Source organism: Amblyomma maculatum, chromosome 1 (assembly GCF_055883805.1).
Source record: "Amblyomma maculatum isolate TAMU_Amacu chromosome 1, ASM5588380v1, whole genome shotgun sequence".
In the NCBI taxonomy this organism is placed as follows: Eukaryota; Metazoa; Arthropoda; class Arachnida; order Ixodida; family Ixodidae; genus Amblyomma; species Amblyomma maculatum.
Window position 1 is genome coordinate 248073561 of NC_139344.1, and position 27537 is coordinate 248101097.

Sequence of the window (27537 nt, forward strand, 5' to 3'; positions counted from 1 at the left end):
GACGTGAAAACACGTGAAATACCTCTGTGTTTAAAGACGTCTTGTGAACCGTTTTGTCCTGATCGTTGAATTGCTATACCTCATGTACCTAAAGAAACGTTGCTTCTCTTTGTTTATTAATATATATTTTTAACATTAGAGAAACTCCGATAACATGCATTTATTCCCCGGCGGCCAGGCTTCGGGCTTCACGGCCAGAAGCATTGAAGCGCCCCCCTGCTAGAGTCCCTAGAGGGACCCTACCCCTGCACTATGCCCATCCCATGCCCAGCATGCTCAACGCCCTCTATCACAGCGGGCCTGTCTAGGCCTAATCTCTGTGCTGCTTTTATAATGGAAAGGTAGAGCTGGCCGTAAAATAGAAAAAAAATAACATGCTCTTCTTGTTGTTATAAGTTTAAGGACGACGATGATTATGTCGTTACTCATATCAAGCTGTCCTCCGAGTGCAAGGGTGAGGAATGTCGGATTGAGTGCTAGAAAGGGTTTGGGGCTGCGTCTCGCCGGCATGTAGCAATGGAGCATGATCTTTTTAATTATGTGCTCATTCCTTCGAGTCCGCTGAGCCTTACCTCTTAAAGCACCCTTAGGCATACACAATTTGTTGCACCGTTTGAAGTGTTTGCCTTAACAGCTTCTAGGTTTTAGTTTCAGTGCAGGAACAGGTGGCATTTCATGGTGGTGTTTTGTTGATGCCGGCCGAGTACAATCAATGAATGACTTGTCTTCAACGTCTGAATCGGTATAAGTGTTGTGCAAATGTGGTGTAATGAGTTGTTTAATGTCAGGTTATTGGTCGTAGCGTTATGTAGTGAAGCATGTCACGCGCTACATGCTCGTTTTGCCAATCCAGAGCTGTGCAAATATCGTATAGCTCCGGGGCGAACACAGCTTTTGGGCCGCTCTAGATCTCGTGATACGTGCGTACCTGTACGTGCAGTGGGTGTCGCTGCCCACTTTTTCTACTTGGGCTGCTCTGATCGATCCCTGGCTAGTGTCGAAACAAGTTGCTAACTTGTTGCGGGTTTGCTTTCTGGTAATATCCGAGGCAAAGCATCTGCCACAAAGTATAGTATAGAAAGTGCTTGGTGCCTTGCAGGGGTGCCATGTTGCCAGGGTGTATTGAAGAGCGTGATGAAAAATGGGCGGGAGCCTCTCGTGCTGTTCTGCGCCGAGCCCCAGGCCCCACCGTAAGAAGGACAGTGCTGACCCTCCGCACTCAGAGGAGAGTGCCTCCAACCTGCAGCACATCAGTGAAAGGGAACCTGAAGGTCAGCAACAAACATAACCTCATGCTTTTCTCCGCGCGGCCACAGTAACATTCACAAGCTTTACACTCTTAGGGTCAGCTGTTGGCAATTTGTTATGATTTATTGATCCTGGATACATTTTGTGACTTTAGACAGAACTAGACCTTTTTTGCATGAAATAAGTGTACTGTTACAGAATAAACAGGTGGAATGTTTTACAGTAAATGCTGTGCTAATTATCGCGTGTTAAAGCTTCAAAATATGTTGTGCATTTGTCTGGCAAGTGTGTGCAAGGGAGGAAGCTAGGGGTCTGTTTAGTGTTCCCTGTGTTTTAATACTTTCCTGGCATTCTTGAAGATATAGTTTTTTTGTTGTCTGAACCTCCTACCTAAACTATGTGCTTTCACTTCTGGTTCTCTTGACAAGCTGATCCTCTGTAAATCTTTTCATCACTTTGTTAGTTGCACTGTCTCTGGGCTCCTTATTGATACCATGAGGTGAATTGAGCATATTAAATTAACAGTGCTTGGTATACAAAAAAGCTTTGATTGTTGTGTGAGCAGGGCTGTCGGAACATTTCACTAGTAAAGGTTTATCGAGTCATTAGCAAGCTATAGCGAAAATTGACTGTGATACCTGCAATAGTTAGATCGTTTCAAGATGCTGAAAGCTATTGTGGATGGATTAAAGGATTGATTATAGCTGTCCCAAAGTGTGTTGAGCTAAATATACTCCATTTGTACTGTGTATTACTAGTAGAGCAGAATATTGCTTTAAAGGCCTTGACTTGGCACCTTGCCTGTTAACGGCAGCTTGCCTGTACTCTTTGCACTTGCTTAAGTTTTATGGTCGGATTGTGGTTTATAGAAAAGGTGTGAGCAAATGCAGGCTGCAGCCTGTTTGCATTCTGATCAACCTCTGTGTGTGAGCTGTGGTGCATTTACCTTTCAGATTTTGACCAGGACCCATCGACGCATCCAACAGCTGGCCCACTTTTTATGCAGAGGTCAAGAAGTGACGTCAGAAGTATGAATGCCATTACTGCATGATAACTGTTTTCACTGCTTACATTGCTGCTTTACTGAACTGGGTGCTCTTTTTCGTCTGCAATCATGATTCTTTACTTTTTTTCTCTCTTAGATTGCAAGGAGAAGAGAAGAAGTCAAATTAACGTATGTATTTTGTTAGAACATTGTATTTTTATTATTATTAGCTGCCTGTTTGCTACCTTCTTGGACAGAGCATTTCTATGAAGGACAGCAATAGACTATGATATGCATGTGAATAAATATGTGGAGAATGAGCTTGCTCTTTGCTGGAGACTTCAGCAAAGAGGATGCTGATGATACTAATTAGATACTAGCAACTTTGAAAGGATTTTCTTTTACAGGGTTCCTGCACACATTCTTTTATGGGCTGTGGTTATTTATATCTAACATATTGTTCCAGAGCTTTGAGGCATTCTGCATAATTGTAGCTAATACGCTGCTAAAATTGGCATGAGGCACCATTTTTTTTATGTATTGCTTTGCCCCACCACAATTCTTTACTTAGCAGGTGATCAGTTTTGAGGGAACCCCCTTAGAGTTCAGAGTGTTTGTTTTAGTGGGTATGTGCCATTGGCGATTTCCCAAATGCACTAAATTGGTCATGGCTTGCCTGGGCTTTCAGCAGACACATTTACTCATTACTGAGGCTTGACATTTTTTTTCTGCTTAGTTGTGTATATGTATTTCTTGAGCTTGGTTGTAGTCTGTGGTATGTTTTTGCTGTTGTTTGCATGGCAAATGGCTTGTAATTATGCCCAGCATGTTAAATGCACATTTTTGGCCACGTTGATGGATTACAAAATCGGTGCTGCTTTGTTGATATAAACAAATGCTATAGCTATGCCTAGACATAGACATAGCTATATATAGTTGTGTCAGAATGATACGAACATCTGATGCTACCTGCTCTGTATAAGGTGAGGAGATTAGTTTTTAAGGCAAAAGCCTTTAATGCTTCACCGTTGTCGACAGAAGGTTGTCAGCAGAGGTGTCACGCTTTCGAGAGCGAGAGTTAAAAATAAATTAATAAACCTTATCTCCACTGGTAATCGAACTTCCATCGCTTGGATCCCCAGCCCAGCGCTTTACGAACTGCGCCGCGCCCCGGATCGTGAAACACTCTTCATATTCCCCTTGTCTGTCGTGAGGATGTTAGCGGCATTCCGGGAATGACAGATACTGCGCCTTTCCTTTCCTGTAAACGAATTATAGAATGCCGGTGAACTTTGATGCGTTCAATGAAATGCTGGTCGTATTCGACAAGGGTTGTGCAATGTACCGTCATGACGGGTCATGACGTCACCAGGCAATTCATTCCTATACGAAGCTGCCCCGCCGGGCATCTGATCCAGGCGTCTGTGCAGCACCTTTCATTTGCCGCTTCCTCGGACGCCGCACCACACAGCAAACAAGCAGACCCAGGTGTCTGGGAGGCATTAGTACAGCAGGTATCAGCAGCATTTGAAATTGATTTACAGGATAGAAAAGGCGCAATATCTGTCACAATTCTCCGCGGACACATGTTCCACGCCATAAAGGAAGTTGGGAGTGAAAGAAGAGAGGGAGATAGAGGTGCCATAGTGGAGGGCTACGATCCACCGTCTTTCACCTCATCGCACTTTGGTGGTCCAAAGTGCCCTCTAGAATTTTTAACGTTGCTAGTTGGCACATAAAGCTCAGTGTTTATGCACACCATGGAAAATTAAACAGAAAATAGAATTGCTCATATGCACTGAATAAAATACAGGTGAAATTTCTGGAGGTACTTTAATATGCCAGCATAGATGTCATACTGTGTGAGCTGTAAGTAGTCCAACATGCTTTCTGGTGAAAGTGGTAGGAGAAATCGGTCATGAGTGCTGTTTGTTGGGTATATTATGAGTGATGAAAGGGTACACAAAATGGGACTTGTTTGAATTACCTTAGGCCACTTGCAAGAATAGCACATAGTGTGCGCAGGGGTCGGAAACTTCCATAGAAGCCATTGTCCTCCATTTAAAACGCTAGCACCAATTCCTTTCATAGTGGCTGGAGGTAAACCTAGCGAAGCATTGTATCGTTGTTTTGACAGTGGTATTATCAGGCAAAAAAAAAAAAAAAAGAAGGAATTTATAGACAAACGTTGTTTGAACCACTGCCAGCGAAAATTGAGAATTCAGATTCAGAAGCGGGCGAGAGTGTGGTAACATGAATTAGAGGTGTGAATATGCGTGTTTCTTCAGTAAAACTGCATCAGTTGCGGGTTAGCTAGTGCTCACGTCTGTCTGTATTCCATCTTAGCACTGTTCTACCCAAAATGAACTCCTTTGCAAATTTAGTTTAACTGAGCGTTACTTCTGAATATGCCAGTGCCTTAGACAACTCAGCCACTGTCGCATCTTATTGCGCTGTATGTGTGTGCAGGCAGTCATTCAGTTTTAAACACCAGTTTCCTTCCTGCCACCAGGTGGGCCAGAGTAGTTGAAACTGGAACTAGCGAGAGCTTCCTAACCCCGCTACGAATGCATCATATTAATGGGATGTAGAGGTAAATTGTGAGTGCAAATTGACATCAAAAGTGATAATTTATTGTGAAAAAAATAAATGTATGGGTAACATGCACTTAGTACATGCCCCTCATAACACTATCTGCCACCTCCAACCTTATGCAGGAACCAGTCTTTATCATATCCATAGCATGTAATCATTTGGGTTAGAAGCTGCAAAATTGAGTTTTGGATAATTTGCTCTACAGCTTTGGCTTATTAAGGTAATAAGGAATGTTTCTTGTATGCTTCTTGCCAGCTGCTGACCCACAAGAATAATCATACAATGATGTGTGCCAAGTTGAGTTCACTCTTCATTGTTACAAGTATGCTTGCCAGGAAACTAGCACTGCATTTATGCCGATTTGTGATGGATATTGTAGCTGTAAAAGGTTGCCTAGACAGCCAAGGTACCATTAGGTTTCCATGACGAGTGTCAAAAGCAGTTGTGCTGCTCATCATGGTGGCAGTGCATAACATTTTGTTCTAAAGGTCGTGCGCGTTCGCAGAACTTTGCGAGTTGCTGTTAATATGCGTGTGTGTTGCATTGTCACCGGAGAAGGGGTAGGCAGCGAACGCGATGGTTGGCTGGCATCCTCGAGGTGCTGCAGATGAAGTTATCTGATGTTAGAAAGATAGTGAGAGACTGGAAAGCTTGGCGTGATATGGTCCATAGGGTCGCGAAGAGTCTGACACGACTGAACGACTTAACTGAACTGTGTTGCATTGTGACTTTGCATATTGTCCCACAGCTGCAGGAGAAGGCCCCGCTGAAGAAATCTAACTCGTGCTCGACGATCTACTTGGATGACAGTACTGTGAGCCAACCCAACCTGCGCTGCACCATCAAGTGTGTCACGTTGGCCATCTACTACCACATCCGGGACCGGGGGGGCCAGCAGCGTACCATTGACATCTTTGATGAGCGGCTGCACCCTCTGAGCAAAGAAGCACCCGAGATGCGTGACCCTGACCACCGGACCATTTACCGCTTTGTGCGCACGCTCTTCAACGCAGCCCAGCTGAGCGCCGAGTGTGCCATAATCACACTTGTGTACCTCGAGCGGCTGCTCACCTATGCTGAAATGGACATTTCGCCCTGCAGCTGGCGGCGGGTGGTCCTTGGTGCAGTCCTGCTCGCCTCCAAGGTGACCACCCTTGCCCCGCTTTCCAGTGCATGCTGGGTTGCTTTTCCGGTGCCAAGCCGCCTTCTTCACAAGAGCACTGTCTTTCACCCACCTCTTCACAAAGAGAAACATTGTGTCTGACATAAAGGAGTGGTTGCAGTGTTGTTCCTATTGTCCCTAAATTCCAAGCTTGCTGACATGGGGTTCATTTGTGTATACAGCATGAATGGTGTCTGCTAAAAACAGCATCTAAGGTGCAATAGAAGTCGGCTTCGTAACCATGCAACCTCTTTGCACAGGGATTGTAGCTCATAATTGGGGCCCTTCGTTTCTTGGGTTCATATTGTTTGAAAAAATTATGACCCGAGTCAGATAGTGGGTGGAAATTGGATTTTTCTTGAAATATAGATCACAGTTTGAGTGTTTTTGGGCTATTTTTAAAACTGAGAACCATTAGCATGCACTTGTTTTGACGCAGATGTGAGACATACTTAAAAATCTAGAAGGGGCTGTAAAAGGCAGGCTAAAAAAAATATTTTCTCCCTCTTTCATTTACTTCTTTCCAACAGCTTTCTCCTGCTTTCATTATCCCATGCATATATCATTTCCAGACACTTCTGCATGAACAAGGTTCAGAAGGAAGGTCACAAACATTTAACTGTTAACACTTTTTAGAAATATGTTTGATAGCAGTTGGTTTCAATGACATACTGTGGTTATGTTGTTTAATACATTTAGGAAAGTCATTGTTCAGGCAGAATACAATTCTTTGAAGATGCAGTGAGTGGTGTCAATATGATAGCCAAGGAATCTCAGATGTGCATTGAAAAGGTGTTCAATCTTTCTTATAAAGAAAACTCTTTTTCGTCCTTTTGAGCTTCGTTGGGAAGAGGCACTTTTAAGGCCCTCTGTTATTGAGTTCCTAAGACCTGACTGCAAACAATAAATAATGCTGTGAAACATTGATTTGAGTGATATTGATACTTATTTATAAATCGGTATACCCAGAAACAATGGTTTTTGGGTAAAAATCAGGTTTACCCTGGGTTTTTACAGAACTTTAATATTAGAGTGCATAAATTAGGAGAAACTGGGCTTCGCCTGAAATCAAAAGGGCCTCAGTCTTGAATGTTGCGTGAAGTGTGGTTGTAATAACAAAACAAGATGTACAAAGAGGCTCGAAATCTTTTTTTACCCCTTTTTTTTTTCTTTCTAATCCTTATTCTGTGGAATAATGTTTCAACAGATCTTGGATTCTTATGATTTTGGAAGGTTTTGTGTGGGCAGCTGTGGTGCAGTATGGGAATGTAAGTGGTTGACAGTGGTTTGTATGCCTACCACAAAATTAGATCTACAATAGTGGCACCTGGTTTATAGTCATGCTTAGCTTTCCAAGGCTATTGCACATGCATGTTGCCATGCAGGATGCTTATGCATGAGTAGCAGCCCCTCAACACCACCACCACAAACCTGTCATGGTGGCTCAGTTGTTGTGGCATTTGGCTGATGCGCATAAGTTTCTTGTGGCCAGGAAATTAAAAAAAAAAAAAAAAAAAAACTGTGTGCTCATTCATAGCCACAGGGCTGCTTTGACTTGTAAAAGACCATTAATTCCTAATCGTAAACCCCTCCCTCCATCACCTTTGCAGAGTGCCCTAGTATAGTTAAGACTGCATAGGGCTTTGTTAATGAGCACAAATATTAAATTTAGAAGTTTTAGCAAACCAGTTCCCAGTAGTCACATTTGAAGAAGACTCTGTGGAGGGGAGGTAGTGTGTAAATATTGAAACTTCTTGTGCATCAAATTCGGTAATGCTATATTTTATTTTAGTTTCGGATTGAGCAGAACTGTTCTGCAACCTCAGTTAACTTTGAAATGTGTATATTGAAGTTAAAATGTTTGTTCAAAAGGAACAAATAAAACCCACAGAGCCATCATTTGTGCATAGTTTTATGCACATATTTTATTTAAAGGTTATGATATATTACAAGCAACTTAGAAGTTAGTCTATAAATCTCTACTACGTGATTAATGAATTAAGAAATACAAATTACCGCTAAGTGCCTGTCAGCTGAGTTGCACTCCCATGGAATGGTCAGATATATTTTTAACCTTGGACAGGTGAAAAACATTATTTACAGCTTCACTGCTCTTTGTTCTGTGCAATTTGCATATGTCAAGCTTACTCTGTCAGAGCCAACCTGATATTGCCAGCGTAATGCTTTAAATTCCACTAGTGTTTTCTTGTGTGCGTTGCTCAGCTGGTTTCTCTAGTGTGGCCAGATTTGGACCCAGAAGTGCGCTTTGGAGTAAAGAATGCTACGCAAGCAGTAGTGTTAAAATTCATTCTGAGTGCAGAATTGTCAGATATATTTTTAACCTTGGACAGGTGAAAAACATCATTTACAGCTTCACTGCTCTTTGTTCTGTGCAATTTGTACCTGTCAAGCTTACTCTGTCAGAGCCAACCTGATATTGCCAGCGTAATGCTTTAAATTCCACTAGTGTTTTCTTGTGTGCAGTGCGTGCTCAGCTGGTTTCTCTAGTGTGGCCAGGTTTGGAGCCAGAAGTGTGCTTTGGAGTACAGAATGTTACACAAGCAGTAGTGTTAAAATTCATTCAGAGTGCAGCATAGTTTGAGCAGATTGGTGGTGAATGCAGGGTTTATTGAAATTTTAGGTAGTACAGTTTAAATTGGTGAAGTGACTGAGTTATGGACATACGTGGAATGCTTTTCATTACTAAGGGAACCAACCAGGATGTCCCTAGTAGTTTCTTTTGCTCAATGAAAAGGAGTAACATATGTTTAAGTCTTATAAGTAACATATATTTAAGGTGTGCGTGCAATGGGAACGGTCATTTCTGCTGCCATCGCTCACAGGAGGCAGACTTTTTCTGTCATTTCTTTCGTGATCTGTGTTGGCCATTCTTAATGCTGCTTAGTGCCCATTTTCACTCTAAAGTAATGCAGTCTCTCAGTTTTCTTTTTCGCTTGCTTTTTCTTTCTCTGTTGAAGTTTTGCCGATTACTGTAGAGTTTAAGGTTGCTTTTGAACTCGAGGAAGGAAGCCATAGGCATTAGGAGCAGAAACACAAGGTAATTTGCAAAAACGTTGTGGCGTGTTGCAAGCTCTGAAAGTTTTGGCCTGTGCACGCACATTTATGTAGGTTTGTGCGCACGCACTCACTTGAAAAAAAAAAAGTCCGCAGTCACTGAAATAAAGGAAAACACAGGAGAATTTTCTTAATTGTGGTGTTTATCGATGTGAAACTTGTGTAACCATTTGTTTTCCCCGAGATGTAATTAAGAAGGAGAAAAAAAACGTCTTCGTGCTGCCACTGGATTCACGTACTGCATATAGTGCTCTACCAGCAGCTGTCCAGTTTCAATCGTATTCATGTTGCTCTTTGTTTGCCTAACCTTTGTCCACAGCGGTAGATACCTCAAGTGCCACAAGGAATGTGATTGGAACAGTGAGGACAGCAGCTCTGCGAAAACTCTCTCATGCTGTGGCATTAAGACTGCCAGAAATGAGGCCTTCGATAGTTGTTGAGCAGACAAAGATAGGGAAACGAGGGGCTCATTATGACATGCAGTCGTGGACCATGCTTCTGCATTCAAACCCTTAATATAATACAACGCAAATAGAAATGTTTGCTGTCTTTATTTGCAACGATGCATGAATAAAGTCTCTAGCTTTTTATGATCCCACAGAAAAATCATAGATTAAGCATTTTCCATGGAATGTGCTTGGAGCTCATTATCTTTTTTTGATGCTATTATGATTGCAGACCTTGATGGTTTGGTGGAAAAAATGCCATTTTACCTTATTTGCATGAATACATGTGAAGCGGGGCTTGAAAACTGGAGGAATTTAAGTAATGTTCAAACACCTTGTTTAAATCTATTAATTTTTGTCATGGAACATTGCTGAAGATCTTGATTGCCAGAGCTGGGTTCACAGCTTTGTTTGATTACCGTGGCAGTGTTCATCTGGTCAAATGATAGAGTTATTGTGTATATGTATGCATGCTTCATGGTAGCCTTGGAGAGCCACACTGCCACCATAGCTGAGTAGGTAGTGCACCACACATGATGAAGGTCGTGTGTTGAGATCTCACTGGTGGCATTTGGTTTCTTCTATCTACTTTATGATCTGGTATTGTTCAGGAAAATATTACACTACTAATTTTCCATTGATCGGTGCCACAATGTAGATAAAAAAAGATTCCTCTATGGTTTTCTTGGTTTCATTAGCTTCCTTCTAATGAGCATCGTAACATGCCCCTCAATATATACGTAAGCAAGATGATTATGGAAAAATAAAGAGTGATAGAATTGGCTCACATTACACACATGTGCATACATGCGTGTGTAGAAAATATCTCTACTTAGTGTTCTGCCACTCCTGTCCGTCATTCTCTTCTTCTTGGTCACTTTCCTCTCTTTTGCTTGCTGCGCTATATATTTCATATTCCAGTCTGGTTGTGGAGAAATAAAATAGGTGAATTTTGTGCAAAGGTAGCACAACGCTCTAAGTTTTCTGCTATGGAAAGGAAAACATGGATTCACATAAATTTGCTTTGGAAGGGTTAATGGTAAATGCTGCCAACAAATGGATGAGGCAGTGTGGGGACATTTGTCTGAAAATGTAAGAGTGGTGCAGGAAGCTGGAAAGATGGTCATGGCAGGGAGTGATGAAAATCACTGGAGGTGATAGAGTGCTGGTGTTCACACTATCAAATTTAGTAAGATGTAGTATAAATGCTATGAAGTATGTTGTGTCAAAACTAGTGTCTTCCTTTTCTAGGCCTTTATTACAAGTTTGCGTCAATTTCAGAAGTATCGTTTCACTCTCATCTCAGGTCTCCTGATTGGTAGAAACAGTGAAACCAAATGTTAGTTCGGTTCTCAGCACTTTTGGTTCTGGTGTTTTTGCCAATCAGATGAGCTGAAACAAGGTGAAAATGACGCTTGTGAAAATGATGCAAGCTCAGAATACAGACCCTGCAATAGGTTTTGTTGTAAAAACTACTTTTAAGGTTTTCAGTGTTGGGCAGCACAGCTAAGTGTAGGTGCCCCATGTATTAAGGGAACACAGGATAAATCCAAGTTGGCATCTGTAGATTGATTAATACATTCTAATGGAAAAGAGGGCACTTTCATTGAAAGCCAAGATTTGATAAGGAAACGGCCCAAAAAAATTTGTTGCTACCAACAGCTGCATTCACAAGAAAAGCTGCGGTGATAACTTCTTTTGATGCCAAGGCCGTACCATTCACCCACAGCCAGAGATGCGGAGTCCGCAACATTGAATAAATCTGCCAGCAATGAGTGTATGTCTTGTTGTCAAAGGAATTGAATTTTACTGGGAAAAAAGAAAATGTAGTTGTTCGGTCTTGAAAAAAAAAAAATGCATAACACAGCCTCAGTGTGCATCTAACTCTGGAGCCGTGTGTGCACCACCAGCGGCCACTGCGTTGAGTGGGATGGCGTTCCATAGGAATAAATGCAGACGAATGCTTTAAAAGCATGTTTAAGATTTCACAGCGTACCTATGATGTCCTTTCATTAAGAAAAGCAGCGTACACCCTACAGTTGAGAAAGGATGAAGCATCATTTCAAGCGCTGTGCATTTTTAAAACAATGCGGTACGTGTGCGTGGGATCACCTCTAGCTGCCGGGATCAGACGGGAGTGCGGCTTACAGAAACCAATTTTCCTTTCACCGTATACACATGTAGTACGCAGCTTTCCAATGCATGCCTATCGTATAGTTTAAAAAGGCACACACTTTTCAGTCTTGCCGTGTGGTATTTATTGTGCCTGCTTAGCAAGAGAATGACAAAAGGAGGAGGATTACCATGGGCAATGCTGGCCAGACAGTCTTTTAGAGGGCAGTCACTGCTAGGCAGAAAAGCAGAAAAGTAAAAATGCCAGAGAAACATCTTTATTGAAAGGAGCTTTTGTCCAGAGCATTTGCCAGGAAAAAAAAATTGATGGTATAGATCACATGTCCAGCCTTGTGGATTTAGTTGCTTTTTTAGCATCATGGGCTTCTTGGTTAATTGAATCAGGGATGTGCTTGCATTCATAAAGGGCATGTTTCAGGGCTGTTCTAAACATTTGTCTCATAAATTCACTTCACTAGCTTTGTTTTGTTGTCACTGTCAGCAGTTATAGCTCCACTTCCCACAGGTCTCCAGTTATAACAGTGCAGCTAATTTTATTCACCTCTTGTTGACGTGTGGGGATATTTCAACATTCATGTTTAAATAACTTGCCGCTTTGCAAAACTGAATTTTACCTGTAATAAATGGTCTTTTCCTTATAACAGCATTTTTACCTAGGCTTTCATGAAACCTTGCATGTTGAAAAAAAGGTATGACAAAAACATTACAGTGACCCTTCTAAAGTTGGGCTTACGTAGTTGCTATAAGTATTTGCGTGACATTGGACACACAGCTGTTCTACTTCCATCCAAGCAATTCCGCATCGTCATGTTAGATGTCCATTTCTGTGTGCTGCCCAGTACTGGTATGGGTTATGTTGTGCATTGAGAATGCCTATGGGCCCATTGTTAGCTTCAGCGTTCACTTGCTGGTCCAAAGGCCATGGATTTAATCCTAGCTACAGCAGCCATATTTTGATGGAGGTGAAATGTGCCCATGTGCTGTGCGATGGTCTAAATTAATCGAGAGCCCTCTATAGACTATGGCGTTCCCGAGTCACTTTGAAATGCCACAGTGCTATGGGCACTTTGCTGTTGCAGATTTACTCCGACCTTTCCAAGCACAGTTCTTGCAAGGTACAAGTGCTAATTGTTGTGTGCAGGTGTGGGATGACCAGGCTGTTTGGAATGTTGACTACTGCCAGATCCTCAAGGAGATCACTGTGGAGGATATGAATGAGCTTGAACGCCAGTTTTTGGAGCTGCTCCAATTCAACATCAATGTGCCAGCTAGTGTTTATGCCAAGTACTATTTTGACCTCAGAACCCTTGCTGATCACAATGAACTGGCCTTCCCATCGGAGCCATTGAGTAAAGAGAGGGCTCAAAAGCTTGAGGTAAGACTGCCAAGCATGCATCTTCGTCTTCTTGAGGAAATCAACTGCGCATACAGACATTATCCTCCTTGAGGTCACATGTGCATGCTAAGTGTGCGGTAAGGAGAGTAATGTTGTCATACTAATTCACTGTCGCATGAAAGAAATATAGAGACCACAAACCGGGAGGACACTTGTGGTAACACTGGCATGGTGACACGACTCATGCGAGTGAAGCCATCAATTTGTGTACCCCAAAGAAAATGAAATGTCAGTGTTACAAAGATTGGAAGGAAAATCATAGGAATGTCCTTGGTCTAACGTCTGCCTTAGCATATTTTCATTGCCCTCTATGATGAAGAGAAAAGTTATTTCATATTCCGTTTTGTAATAAAGATCGGTGGGTGCTTAGCTGCAAATGAATTTTTTGCTTCTAAACTATGGTAGTCAAAAACCAATGTGTGCTTAGAACTGAACACAATATTATCAAGCTGTACCAAGACATTAGTGTGCTTTCATATATAGCCCTGCATATAGAAGGGACAGAAAAAATTGCTGTGTAGAGACCTGTCTGCACTTATATATGAACTAAACTAACAATACAGCATCAAACTTGCTGGTACTAACTAAATATTTTGTGTGCTGTCTGTAATGCCTGTGCAGCTAACGAATTTCACATCATGCTGAAGCAGCTTTTTTTAGTGGAGCTGCTTGAAGGATCAGCCATCAGAGTACCTGTCTAAAATGCTCATTGAAGGAGGATTACTATATTACATATGGCATACACAAGGATGTTAGAAACATGAATATGGCTCAATTGCACCGATTTGCTAGTCCCACTACATAAAACTAGACATTTAGCATTCACGAAACTAAAACCTGCAAGAGCAGACCTTCAGTAACACCATTCCTGGCGTAAGTGCCTAGACCTCTTAAAAAAAAAATACTTAGTTACTTTGAAACTTCACTTAAAAGCAGACTCTACCTCTTTTTACACTGTCTTGTTGCAGACTGCCTTTCATCCCACACTGAGCCCGTCTCCGCTATTTTTATTGCAGGCTATGTCGAGAGTGTGCGAGGACAAGCTGGGTGAACTCCATAGGAATGGTTTTAAAAAGTGGTCCAGCCTCGACAATGTGAACAACGTTTCTGTTCGCAGGAGCACAGCAATTCTGTCCTGATGATACCATCGTCCATATTTGCTCCTTTTGTCAAGTCCTTGCCAAACGCAGCGTAATGTTGAGTATTTTTTTATACACATTTTCTTTCTTGTAATGGTGCTGAAACCGAGAATGATTGGTAACAGTTTAAAAATATTGAATCCTATTGGCGGCTAGTTTTAGTCTGGAAAGATGTTTTTGTTCGTAGTTATGACTGTCGTTGATGTGCTTTTTGTTTCACTCCACGCATTACTGGGGCAGAAGGCACAGTCCATAGATTTTAATCTGGATCTTGTACGCAAGGGACTTGCTTATCATTTTATGCCAATAAAATTTGAGTTACAGAGCAGTTTATGCAAGTTCTTTTTCTGGATTGTAACACTTGTACAAATTTATGATAATAAACGTGTAAATTCTTGCTTCGAACTATGTTTTTTCAAGCTTCTAAGTGTAGACATTTCTATAGGCCTCTCGTTGTATTGTGCTGCCATGTGCAAGGTGTAATTGAGAGCCTGCTTCTTTTTATGTACTTGTTCCTACTTCTGCAGTAGGTCCTTTAATTTTATACAATTCACTACAAGAACACTTGCCTGCTTCAGCAAAAACCTCTGCACCACAGCAGCTGATGGCTGGGTTAGAATTGCATTAGGTTATGCAAGCACAACACATTAGGTTGTCCTAATCTAATTTTAAAGAATGTGTCTTTCTGCCACGTGTCTCCCCACAGGTCTGTAGAAAGCAGTTTTAAAACCATTCTGGCAATGTTTCGATGCTCATAGATGCCAGTGAAATTTGCGCTGTGAATTCTTCTCAAATTCAAGACTTGCTATGCTGAACGACACACCCGAGAATTTGGTTTTTCCACTATAGTATCTTATAGACAGCCTTCCATCTTCACAGTCTACTCTATCAAACAACAGCCAACACTCTGCATAATAATGAGCAGACAGGTGGCAGCCTTGCAGCTGTGGCGCCCGCTTGTTGACTTGAAGCCGCATTTTTAGCTGGCACATCATAATATGCATCAAGGCAGTGCAAAGATCACCAGATATTGGCACTACGCACAATGCCTGCAGTGTATGGAAAGGCGCATGGTATGCCTGCTCGTCGAGTACGTAATGGCTATATTGCAGACGGAGTGAGCTAAGAGACACATGTGGCTACACTACTGGGTGCCTTCAAAGTACATGGAGCAGCATAAAAAGCAAACATCAGGAAGAAAAAAAAAAAAAAAAAAGAGTACTAGACCAATGCCATTTTCAAGTAGGCTGGTTTCGTGTTCTGTCTTCAGCTAACTTACGCAGAGTAAAACAAAACATTTGCGATTATTCGCTCTCTCGAATCTGATTATACATATTTTTTTTCAAGTAGCAGTTTGGACAGCTTTTAACGTTAAGACAAACTTCTGATAAGGTGAAAGGCTAACAATTTTCTGGTCCCTTCAAGTTCATTTTCATGAGAGAGTACTACTTATGATGGCTAACAGATCTTTTGCTTAATTTGTCAAAAATTCATGACAACGCTTCCCTCCAAATGAAGGCATGGTCCATTTTTGATGTACTGTTAACAAAAGGCTCCATGATGCACGAGCGGCTACAAAAAATGCCAACAGCTCTGTTACTGGGTGACGACTTAAAACAAATTCGTGGAGGTAAAGGTCGGGGTAAACATCTCTAGTCTGTGGTGAAATTAAATAGTTGTTGACAAGCAGAGCGCATAGATCACTCTCCATGCTTCCTGGAGACTTATCCTGGGTAGTGCATTATAGGGTCTCGTGAACCCTGTAATGAACCCTGTAATCTCCGACGTATACAGTGTGATGCAGAGTGTAAAAATGCGAATGATTTCAATTTATTGCTTGCAGAACTGCATGAACTGCCAACACAACCTTATTAATCAGAGAGGGTCAAAGGAAAGTGTTGGCTGCCAGAGATGTATTGAATCTGCTGAAAGATAAATTCGTGCCATAGCTAACATTAATGGCAAAAGATCCTAAACTTCTATGTTGGCAATGGAGCAGTTTTGAATTTTGGTCTTGATTTACTGCGCACACCTATGTACCTGTCTGTATTATTGTTTTTAGCATTCAGAAACCATTAAATTTGTCTAAATTATGTTCCAATATTTTCCTCAATCTGTTTTCTACATTTTTTTCAACAGAGACAGTCAGTGTTATTGTGGAGGCTTATAATTATTATCTAATGTTTTGAATGCCTGGGCACAACGCAAGTGTAGCTTCCAAGTATTTGCTACCCATCTGTTATGCATCAGCCCATAAGTTTATAATTCAAATGCTTGTGAAGTTTGGCATTACCAGTCTTTTTCTTCTGAAGGAATGTATGGCTACACGGTGAAGCAACCAGCGGTGGCTTTTGAGGCCAAGATGACCTGTCTTGCTCCCATTTTGTCACCCCTTACTCAATCCACTAGCCCACCCAACTTGATTCATCAGCCTGGGCATTTGTCGAATGAAGCACTTTCTCCCTTAATGGGCGACTTCTCAAATATACCATACTCACACACATATACTACAACATGTGATCTCTGCTTGTCTAAGCCAACTATAAGCATAGAGTTGAGAACAAACTAAGATGGCACGCAGAAAACGGAGAAGCAATGGATACATCAATATTATTTGGGAGGCAATACTTGTGAAATTCGTGTGACATGTACCACTGACATGCTCGCACACTACCATGCAGCACCGACTGCCGTACCAGCACTGCTACATGTTTCCTGCTGTCCAGTTCCGTTCACCCTTCTTTCATTTCCCTACTCAATTTTTTTAGTGCCTTTTTTCCACATTCATAGATACCCTCTTTTGTGCAAGCATGAACTTACTGTCTACTGTCCTAGATGCTTTGGAGCTGGTGAAGCAGTGAAAAAAGATTGCATTACATTTGTACCCCGATTTCAAATATAATGTGCGAGTCCTCCTTAAACCAATGAATTACGGGATAAACCTTGCATTATATTTGTGCAGTACTTCAAATACACAGTGAGAGTCATATATCTAACGAGGCACCGTTATTTTGTCTCAAAATAATTTGCTGTATGTATAACAGACTAACACTCGCTCTGTACAACATCATAACAACAGTAACATAATTTATTGGATTTGATCTCAATGTCAATTTTTGCCACACAATGCCACACAATGTCACACAAAATCACACAACAAAACATATTTCAATCTCAAGCAGTTAACTGCAACACTGACAGTATCAAATTCTGTCCATAAAGTTGGGTTTCAAAGAGAATGAAGAAAAGAAAATTAGCATCTTTTAAGCTCAAGAAATACAAAACAACAATGACAATATCAAACCCTACCCAAAAAGTTGGTTTCAACTTGCATAAAGAAAGAAAAAAAAAAAACATCTTTCAAGCTCAAGTCTCAAAAAAAAAAAAATGCCTTTCAAGCTCAAGCACTTGCAAAGGGAGAAAAAAAAAACATCTTTAAAGCTCAAGCAGTCACAAACTTCAACACAAAAAAACAGAAGTGGGCGTTAAGATCATGCAGTTGTCAAGCCCAACATGAACAAAAAAAAAATTGAGAAGGTCTCGTGCAAAAGCACTGGTTCTGGCGCAGCGAAGACTCCAGGCTACTGCTTTTTAGACTGAAAAGAAAAAAACACGTTGCATATGTAGTTACTATATCTGTTGCACATCATAGAACATGAATAGCACACTCTCCGCCAGCCTGCAAGAGCAGACTGCAGCAGAGCAAAAATTGTCTACAAAATGAAAGGCCACATTAATATACACCGCAATAAGATACCTGGCTTGGCTCATGCTTCCACCTTTGGCAGTGTCGGCATTAAAAATGCTCGCTGATATGTTAATTAGGAGTAACTTATTACAGTGAAAGCTCGTTAATTCGTACCTCGAATTTTCGGATAATTCGAACTACACTACTTGGTCTGGTCAAACTCCATAGAGATCTGTGTTCGAACGCGAGTCTATTCCGCAATGAATAATTCGAACTATGCGCAGCCGGGTATGGCCGGCTTAGCGCACAGCACATGGCAAAAAAAAAAAAAAACTCTGCGAAAGAGCGGCGCAGTTAGAGACTGCATGCATCCAAACCGGGGACAGAAGATGAAACCAGATAGAACCACAGAAGAGTGGGTAAAGCCTAAATGACGCCATGATGGGCGCGGCAGCACCGGAGGGTAAGGGTTGGCGGCCGTGGTTGCTTGTTCTCTCTTCCGCGCAGCCTCCGGAACTCACAAGTACTTGTTAATTCGGAAATACGGATAAGCACTGTCGGCGCAGTCTCAGCAAATGCCCATGAAAGGCTATGACTTCGCATGGGCGCTACGGGTTATGCGGGATTTTTAAAAAATTTTTTTCCGAGTCGTCCACCCTTCCATCCACCGGCCGTCAGAGAGCACGCGGTCGGCCGCGGTCATGATGTCTGCTTTTAGCATCATCTGCTTCAAAAGGCGTTTGCTGCTATTGCGCGTGGCAGTAGATGGGCGCCGGTCATTAAGTGGTCCCTGGGCGCCGCCACAGTACTCGCTAGACTGCATTTTGAGCAGAAAAACCGGTTCTGCTGTGGCTTCCACTGTGCTAGCGACGAGCGCAAAATGCTGTCCAGCGAGCAATATGGTGGCACCCAGGGACCACTTATTGAAAAGGTGTATAGGGGAACGCACGTTTGCTCCCACTACACCAGCGCAGCCTCCTTCCTCTGGCGGTCATTTCTGAACAACTGGTCGGGAACGTCGCCAGCGGAGCATATTGAGTTACACTGAATCACCCCCGTCCCGACTGGTACCGCGCCGCTGCCACCCTCTCCATTGTGCGCACGTGCCGTCTGGTGTGCAAAAAGATATTGCTGGCAGATACAATTCTGGCTGGCATTCAGTGTTCAGAGAGGGAAGAACGTTATTGTGCCCAGGGGTGCGGAATGGATCCTCTTGGTTCTTTTTATTAAAAGCACACAACAGCAGCATGCTTTCAGTGTCACAGAATGTTAGCTCTGCAAGTACATTTGCCACTGATTTTTGCAAGCTGTTGCTTCGGAGAGAACAGATATGAATGCAAAAAAAAAATGTTCGCGATGAAACTTTTTGTTGCACAATTTACGTGTACAAAGAAAGAAAATGCGCCCACAATTTTTTTTTTTTAACCGTGAACGGCTTCCAACTAGACCAGACTTCTATCCAACTGAAAAAGTATGGCACCATTTATTGTAGAAATATTTATTTACTGAACTTTTGCACGGAATCGTAACATTTAGTGAAGCATTTCTTCATTATCGTTATTGACTGATGAGTGTTCATGTGGCCGAATGCAGTTTGTGAAAAGTCAAAATGCTTGCTTGCACATCAGTGATCATTTGCTTATAAGCTATGGCTCTACAAACAGGTTGTCTTGGGGGTACGCATGCGCTGTGATAGCAATAAATAAATAATTAACTGTTTATCTCTATGGCACTTATTAACCAAGCTTATGGCATTTTTTTTTAACCATAAGCGAGCAGTTGGTAGGCATATTTGGTGGATGGTCTCGTATTTCTCTTCTTCACAGTGGTGCAACTGGCGACTGGCTTCTTGCAGCAGTTTGTAGCAGAAATTTCAAGTTTTGTAGCAGGAAAAATGGCATTTTGTAGCAAATATTTGAGCTTTTGTAGCAGGAAAGAAACAACATTTTTTAGCAAAATTTCAAAGCTCGAGACCCTTAGATAAAGAAGGCTTGTTTTATTTCTGGAACCCGATTGCTCAGATGTTTATAACGACCATAGCCATGCAAAAACAAGCTTCAAGCTCAAATGCAGTCTAAAGTGCTGTTCTTTCCTTAAAAAGCCCCATATTAAGAAAACAGGAGGTTTTGCTAAAAACCATGCCTTCCTTTTGAATAAAAACGGCTTTATGAGATATTCAACTACACTATAAACACTGTAGCCTTGGAAAGAAGGTAGCTAGCTGTCTTAATATAAAAACTCCCTGTTAAGATTCAGAACTGCCACTTCCTAAAGCTGCAACTTTAAGCTCTATTTCTTCTCTTTCCTTAATTTCTCCAGCTTGGACAGTGCTGCTGCAAGCCTTTCCTGTCCATTCTTCAGAAGGGCTTGTTCACGCTCAATGTCTGCAAAATTTTTGGACGACGCCTTTTGAGAAAAGCAGCTCAGCATTGGTGCTCATATTCCTGGCCAGCCTGATCTCTCCCTGTACCTTTTCCTGATTCTGACCTCTTTTCTGGGAGTACTTGTCCTGTACATGAGGGTAAGGTTGAGGCACCTTTTTCCTTGATGACCCGTGCTGATTGGAGATAAGGAGGGAAGAATATTTTTGTAGGTCCTGGATGGAGTTGTTTTTTCCCTTGAGAGAGGCACGCTGCTGGCGCACTGTCAAGACTGAGATAATCTTCTAAAGGGCGCGTAAACGTTGATGTTTGGAATTAAGTTGTGAAATTATACAAGATGTTCCACATAAGAGGTTGAACTTGAGGTACAAAAGCGGCCAACAGAGTCCAGTGCACGCGCACAGAAGCAGTAAAATCCTTATCGCTCCCTCCGCTGCTACTCTGGCCATTGCAGCCCATACTTCACTGGTAAAAAAAAAAAAAAAAGAGAGAGAGAGAGCGCGAAGCAAGTGTGCATACTGCTCCAGCTGTGCTTTGCCGAGGGCAACTCTGAACCGTCACTCGTTTGATGCCGCGCCGTCTGCGTTGTCCAGCCTGCTGCTTTGCACACACAAACACGCACGCACACAAATTAAAAGAGCGCCCAGGGCAGCTCGAAGCCGTCACGCATTTGAACGTGCTTCGACCCTTTGACAGCCAGCCTGCCAGCCAGCCTGCCAGCCCCTCCTTTCACCCTTCCCACGCACTGGACTTGAAGCCCCTTCTCACTCCCACCAGGTAGATTGAAAAAAAAGAAAAAGAAAAAGAAACAAACACCGGCCAGAGATGCAGAAGTGACTCAATTTTGTGTCTTGTGATTTTCTGCCCAGGATCTGCAAAAATATTCTTCTGCCTTGCACAGTGTTGCCAGCAGATGCCAATTTTTGTTTGCAGACAGTTTGGTGTCGCTGTCAGCAGAGTTATTCAAAGACTTTTGGCGCAGGCGTTGTGCAGAAGTAGGCAAAAAACGATTTTGTAGCAGCATGTAGCAGGATTTCTAATTTTGTGCAGTTTGGCGCAATTGGCACCGCAGTTCCACCACTGTCTTTAGCCTCGCATATCGCCTTCAAGACTCTTAATTTGTGTTAAAATAAAGGTAATTTTCATTATTATTAGCACAAAAAAGTATCAAAATCCAAGCTATTCAGTCAGCTTCGCACCACACTGAGCCATCCAATAAAATTTTGTATTGTGAAGATGACTATGTTAAAAAGGTATTTACTTCGAAGTCCACGTTGTAGATTATCTTGCCACTTAATTACTTGCGACACTAAAAGCATCATTACGATAATGGCGTTTTCGTCAATTTGCCTCACGGAGGGGACATGATCCACTAGTTTTTTTTAATTTTTTTTTATTTTTTTCCACGTTTGCACTGCCAAATTTTCCAAATTCTTTTAAGTATGCGCATGTCTAAAGGGCCTGTCACTCTAGCGCGACACGACGCCGACGCAGACCCGACAACGACACCGACAGTCGGCCGACCAAGCTGTCACACTAGGCCGACGACGACACCAACACGACCGAAAACCAAATGTCTTCCCAGTGTGACAGGCTTTGAGGCCGGGGACACCGACAAAACCAGTCTGCCGACTGTCGGTGACCGAGTCTTTCCGAGATCGACCGCCGAGCAAAAACTTTCTCGAAAGGCAAAGCCGACTCAGTACACCACGTCAACGGCGAATATCTTTCAGCACTAATATACGTAAAAAAGTAGAATCAATGCATAATCCCTGACCAAAACGCGAGCGTGAGCCGCCAAAATACTCGGGGCTGCTGAATGCATGTGGAATGGCAGCGTTTTCTTTTCGGGGCGAGTGAAGAATTCGGGGCGCATAGATTGCAGCGCGCGTCGGGACCGTGAGCAATCTTTCCGCGTTTCCGAGCTGTACAGAATAGTGCAAAATGAACACAGTATGCGACAAAGAAATGATGAAAAGAAGCGATTATTTTCCTGAAGCCAGCAGAGATGCCGATCCCCCTGCGCCCTTCGATCGTTGTGTTTACAGTCATAACGTCTAGCCGCTGCGTTACTACTTTGCAAGCCAATTTAAACGCTACGTTACGCATTACGAATAAATGTTTGTTCCATAATTCAATGTGTTTCAAGAATTGTGTGCGCAAAAAAGAAAAGAACTTGCATTTAAACTTCACAACGGAACCAAGAGCAGCTGTGGTCCCGCGGCTGGCCCTGTGAAATCGAAATGGGTTTTACGAAATCCGCCAAAGGTTTTACGCACTGCACGGCATGATCCAAACTATCTGCAGTTTACTCTCAGCAAGCTGGGCAGTCAGTTAAGCGGTAAACGCTACTACTGCCTTTGTGACTTTCAGATAGCAAGACAGCATATTAGCTAAAACCATATCTCAACCTCTGAAAGCACCAGTTAGGCCTAACTTTTGTGGTGCAGTGGTTAGCGCAGTTAGCTATCATACAGGAGGTCGTAAGTTCGATCCCACAGGTGGATATATTTTTTCTTTTTTTTTCTGCTTTTAATATACTATCTTATTCGCCGTCGATAGATTTTATTTTTTGAACACTGCCATTCTGATCCGGCAACCATAACCGTAAAATACTGGGCAGTATTCAGTCTCGGCCCATAATCATGACTGGTGAGGCGCTTGTTTTGGTATGGTCGAATTTATGAAATAGAATTTAAAAAAGGCGTCTCTTAATTTTATGAGAATAAACCAAGTAAAATAAAAACGGGAGTAGGTGTAGAAAGGAGAATCTCTCATGGCAGAAAAAATAAAAGGATTAAGAAAAGTAACGATAAGAGCCTGAAAATGGGAGGGCCTAGTCGGTGGGGAGGTTCACACGTTGTCTTGCTAGTGTGACATAGGCGTTGGGCGACCGTCGGCCAACAACCGCCTTGAGAGCGACGCGGCACCGTCCATCGACGCAGTGTGACAGACGCAGACTTTAGGAAGATGCTCTGTTGGTAGACCAAATCGGTGCCGTGTCGCGCTAGTGTGACAGGCCCTTAAGCGTTCAAGCACCAAGGAGAAAGCACACGACTGCACAAACAGCTCTGCAGCAGCCCAACACGTGCAGAACTGACCCCTTTCATGAGCTACTGGCGCAGCTTTTCAATGGGAGGAGGAACAGACTTGCCCGGGACGCGGCCGAAGAGGGTGCTTTTCACTGGTGAGTGCAACGCCCCCCTGCGAAGCTGCGGTACCTTTAGGCATGATAAAGTGAACATACAACCAGACAAGCACTGGCACTCTGCCAAGTTCGCTTGCCCCCTTGCTAGAGCTGTCATTATGCAAGCAAATACGGTAAATTTACGTAATGCAGATGGTTCTTGTCAGTTGAGGCCATTCAATAATTCGAACTTTTTTCTCGGCCCCGTGAAGTTCGAATTAACGGGTTTTACTGTACATGCAATAGGAGCTTACAGAAATAATTTAATGGCAGTGTCAAAGCTTACAAAAAAGAATATACTACCTTATCTCTTTCTGTAAGTCAACCTCAAATTACGAATAGTAAGTAGCTGCCACATGTCATTTGTTTCCTATAATGAAGATTTAATGGCAGTGTCAAAGCTTACAAAAAAGAATATACTACCTTATCTCTTTCTGTAAGTCAACCTCAAATTACGAATAGTAAGTAGCTGCCACATGTCATTTGTTTCCTATAATGAAAGATTTAATTGGTTATAAGCGATTGTTTAACACACACCAAAAAGGCCGAACTTTTCTATTTATAGAGAAGCAAAATGCACTTCTTAAACCACATGCACTCGTGTGTTGAGGCGGCATTAACCGTGTGCAGTAACAGTAGAACAATGTTGAGGCGGCATTAACCGTGTGCAGTAACAGAACAATTTTGATTGTGCAAAACAAAATACAGTGCGCAAGAATCCCGCAAGTAGTTCACTAAATGTATGTCATTGTTAGAACTACACCTAGATGTGCACAAAATATACACTGCTGAACTGGGCAATGACGCTACTCTGCTGCCACAGGATGCAATACAACATCTGTATAAGATGCATGCAGAAGATGCTACAGTAGAACCTCAATGATATATCACTGTTGATATGAGTCGCTGCTGTGGGGCAGTCAGAAATAAGTACTTCAGAGATGCCTTTCACGCACTTCTACTTCCTTATGATAGCATTCGATTTCCAAGCACCAAATGTTTCACATTCAGCACAGCACACAGTGCTCAGACATTGCTGAGTGAGCAGCGTTAATGGAGCCCTTTCTAGGGCACGTCTTGCCACTGTAGGCTATTGAGCACTGATGATTGTCGGCACATTTAGTGGATTCATTTCTGTCAGCTGATGGGACGCAAGGATGAAGCAGCAAATGTCCCTCAAAGGAGACCGTCCGTTCAGCCAGCGGTGCCGCCGATCTTCTGTCCGGCTAGCTTGACCGAGCGTTAACCTGGTGTTACTTGGTGTTGGTGTTAGCTATGTTTTAGCACTTAGATGTGCCAGATTCGCCGCAAACATCAAGAGATGGCACATGGCCCGCACATCGACAGTGACTCTGTGCAGATTTCTACAGTACAGAAGCGCTGAGGCACCGTAATATTGACGATGCTGTGCTGTGCAGTTATGCCATGGATGCACTGCGAAGCACTGCATGCAGCCATGAATACTGAGTCAGCCGTGAAAAGATGGTGCATTTCCAGTGATTGAGCATGTGGATTTTGTTCTATTTTTTGATGATATGAATACAGTAAAATATCAATTATAGAATCTTGCAGGGAGGGCAAAAAAGTAATCATATCACCCAAACTGAACAAAATAAGTATTCACGCAGGTCTGTTCACGGCTAACAAGATTTACTTACTGCTACGCTTCTACATTCACTCTCGATGCAGTGTGCCACCTATCGCTCGCAACTGCCGATCACATCATGGTGATGTACACGCGACGTTCGTGCTTGATAGTATGGTCACAGCTTGACCATTCGCATTATCAGTAGTTAAACCTGAAATTGCACATATTTCATACAGTACACTCTTGCGCAGATTTTATGAACCTGTATCATTTTGGTATGGTTACAGCTTGACCATTTGCATCATCAATAGTTAAACCTGAAATTGCACATATTCTATATAGTACACTTTTGCGCAGATTTTATGAATCTGTATCATCCCAAAATTCGTATAGCCATGATCATATCACTGACCTTTTACTGTAGTACTCATTATCTTGTGAAATTCGTATCAACGTATCAACATGCTACATGCAGCATGTCTCTTTATTATGAGTATTATGCATGCCGCCATGCTGATGGCATGCTACCGCTATAAGCATAGTTTACTCAGTTTGTCTCTACAGAGATGGTAACAGTTATGTATCTGGATACCTCTTAACAAACTTTCTGTCACTACTATATGCAGTATCATTTTGTCAGCTTTTACTTTGTACCATGGGCAAAGTATGTTAGCTTTGCAATGCATGGGTTCTTGACATGGATGCTTGAAAATGTAAGGGGTGAATCTGACAAGACTACTACCCCAGTCTCAAAACCTTTTTACTCAGGATTTTCTGTTGCAGATACCAGAAAAGTTACTTACTTGGAACTGCTGGCCATGTCAAGCATCGTCGGGGATAGGCTGAAAGCATGTTGGGCATATCCTATTGCTGCTGAAAAACAAACATTCAACAAAAGAACAAGCATTTACATTAATATATGACTACTGCCTGGGACATAAAGCTTCAAGCATGCCCTTTAGTGTCAAGATTGCAATTAACAAATGTTGGGCTGCTGCTTCATATCAACTACTTTCTCAAGCACAATGTAATGTGATGAATGCTCCACAAACACATCCACACCTACTCCTTGGTACATACTAACTTATAAAAACTGAATAAAACATTAGCCATTAATCACCACTTGCACCACGCAGCCACTGTACCATATGAAGCTAGGAAGCCATGCTGTACCACACCAAGGCCACCGGATAAGTTGCTCTCAAAATAATACAAACACCCCCAATAAAGAAAGAGAAAACATTTGACAGCGGTCAGTTTGGTTGGTGATAAAGTTGACAAGTGCCAGCCAAGCCTAAACATTCTTGTTGAAAGGAGAGAAAAGAAAAAGAGTCATGTCAGAACTACCCGCAAGGGTTTCATTCAATGCGTCATTCGAAGTGAAAAAAAGAAAAAAAAAAAAGCATTACATGTAGAATTCTCCGAGAAACCAAAGCCATTGGCAAAAACGTGTATGCATTCCATAAGTAAAAGGCATCAGCTACTCAAGAGGAAAGACTGAGTGAAAGGCAGCTTGCAATGGGGCAAGTATTGGGGAAACGAAAAATTACTGTTAGAAATAGCACAAGCATACATCTTACAGAAGTCTGTTTGTCGGTCAAACGGTACACTGAGGCATGATCACTGTTCTCATTAAAAATTGCAGATATTCATCCAGCAGCAAAAAGAAAACATTCTGATTGAGAGAATTTGAGAATTTCCCGCTGCCACTTTATTCAAACTTGTGATGGTTGCCACCAAGCCTAACCTCAAATATTCATGCCCTAAAATCTGTGTCGGTGCATGCATTTTATTCGAAAAATCAGCCAATGGTGGAGATATCTGTATGTCATTCTTTAATCTTTTCTATCTTGTAAAAGCTCCGTTTATGGTGATGGTGGTTACTACAGGTTAGCTTCAATTTGTCCTTGGCGTCCCTTTAGGATTATTAATCTGGCAATCACAGGAACTTCATCATTTTGTCATGGGTGTATTTTAAACCTAGCCATGCCTTGCATACTGGTGATTTTCATGAAATCGACACCATGCAGTGGCAGTGCTGCCAACTAGCCCAACATGGATCAGCATGCACCAAACCATGTAGTTTTTCTGCATTACAAGTACTTAACTGGCACAATCATATATTGTTGTCATAGATGTCTTGTAAAAGTATTTCTCAGAAGCACTGTTGCATGAATATTTAAATTCTTTCCTGCGTACACAGAAAGCCTGGAAACGGGAAGCTTTCCTGCTGTGGTGTAATGACTGCAGGACTATATATGATAGTGCAGTTGTTATCAGGCACAGAAAATATTTACTTGCTTGAACCAAAACGGCCGATTTAAATAAGAGGCATGCTTTTAACAAATGCTGCTCAGCTCACGATTAATGGATGCATTTCAAACGCAAAGAGTTTTGTGCAGGACTCTCGGTAACACAGGCCTTATTACGGCATGTTTGTATGGTGTTTTATTACCTTTGAAAAAGAAGGTGAAGTGACATATTTCCTTTTGAATTGCAATTCAATCGTAATTT

The 27537-nt window shown here is 42.2% G+C and overlaps 2 protein-coding genes across 5 annotated transcripts in view; one reads left to right on the forward strand and one right to left on the reverse strand.

Moving 5' to 3' along the window:
* Positions 1 to 261: 261 nt before the first annotated feature.
* On the forward strand, positions 262 to 14584 carry CycY (cyclin Y). 3 transcript variants are annotated; one of them, XM_084590805.1, is made up of 7 exons: positions 262 to 454; positions 1100 to 1271; positions 2202 to 2276; positions 2391 to 2422; positions 5577 to 5972; positions 12786 to 13019; positions 14057 to 14584. In XM_084590805.1, the coding sequence occupies exons 2-7, from the start codon at positions 1142 to 1144 to the stop codon at positions 14177 to 14179; spliced, it is 990 nt and encodes a 329-aa protein (XP_084446931.1). In that variant the 5' UTR covers positions 262 to 454; positions 1100 to 1141; the 3' UTR covers positions 14180 to 14584. The 3 variants fall into 3 exon arrangements, with proteins under 3 accessions (XP_084446931.1, XP_084446933.1, XP_084446932.1); XM_084590807.1 differs by having other exon boundaries at positions 270 to 341; XM_084590806.1 differs by lacking the exon at positions 262 to 454 and adding an exon at positions 489 to 742.
* Positions 14585 to 17177: 2593 nt separating this feature from the next.
* Positions 17178 to 27537, reverse strand: part of LOC146206173 (uncharacterized) — a 107987-nt gene continuing 97627 nt past the window's right edge. Inside the window, exons 11-12 of one of the 2 annotated variants that reach the window (XM_084590801.1) lie at positions 25827 to 25893; positions 17178 to 17775 (exon numbers count right to left, since the gene is read on the reverse strand). In XM_084590801.1, coding sequence (XP_084446927.1) covers positions 25845 to 25893 — 49 coding nt within the window. In that variant the 3' untranslated portion in view covers positions 17178 to 17775; positions 25827 to 25844. Of the gene's footprint in view, positions 17776 to 25826; positions 25897 to 27537 lie in introns of both variants that reach the window. The other variant, XM_084590800.1, reaches the window with a different exon arrangement.

What these genes read in the sequence shown, in the direction of transcription:
- CycY (XM_084590805.1), top strand. Translation starts at nt 1,142, where the DNA reads ATGGGCGGGAGCCTCTCGTGCTGTTCTGCGCCGAGCCCCAGGCCCCAC. An exon ending in CAGTCCTGCTCGCCTCCAAG is followed by an intron (nt 5,973 to 12,785) that starts GTGACCACCCTT and finishes TGTTGTGTGCAG; the next exon opens with GTGTGGGATGACCAGGCTGT. An exon ending in AGAGGGCTCAAAAGCTTGAG is followed by an intron (nt 13,020 to 14,056) that starts GTAAGACTGCCA and finishes TTTTTATTGCAG; the next exon opens with GCTATGTCGAGAGTGTGCGA.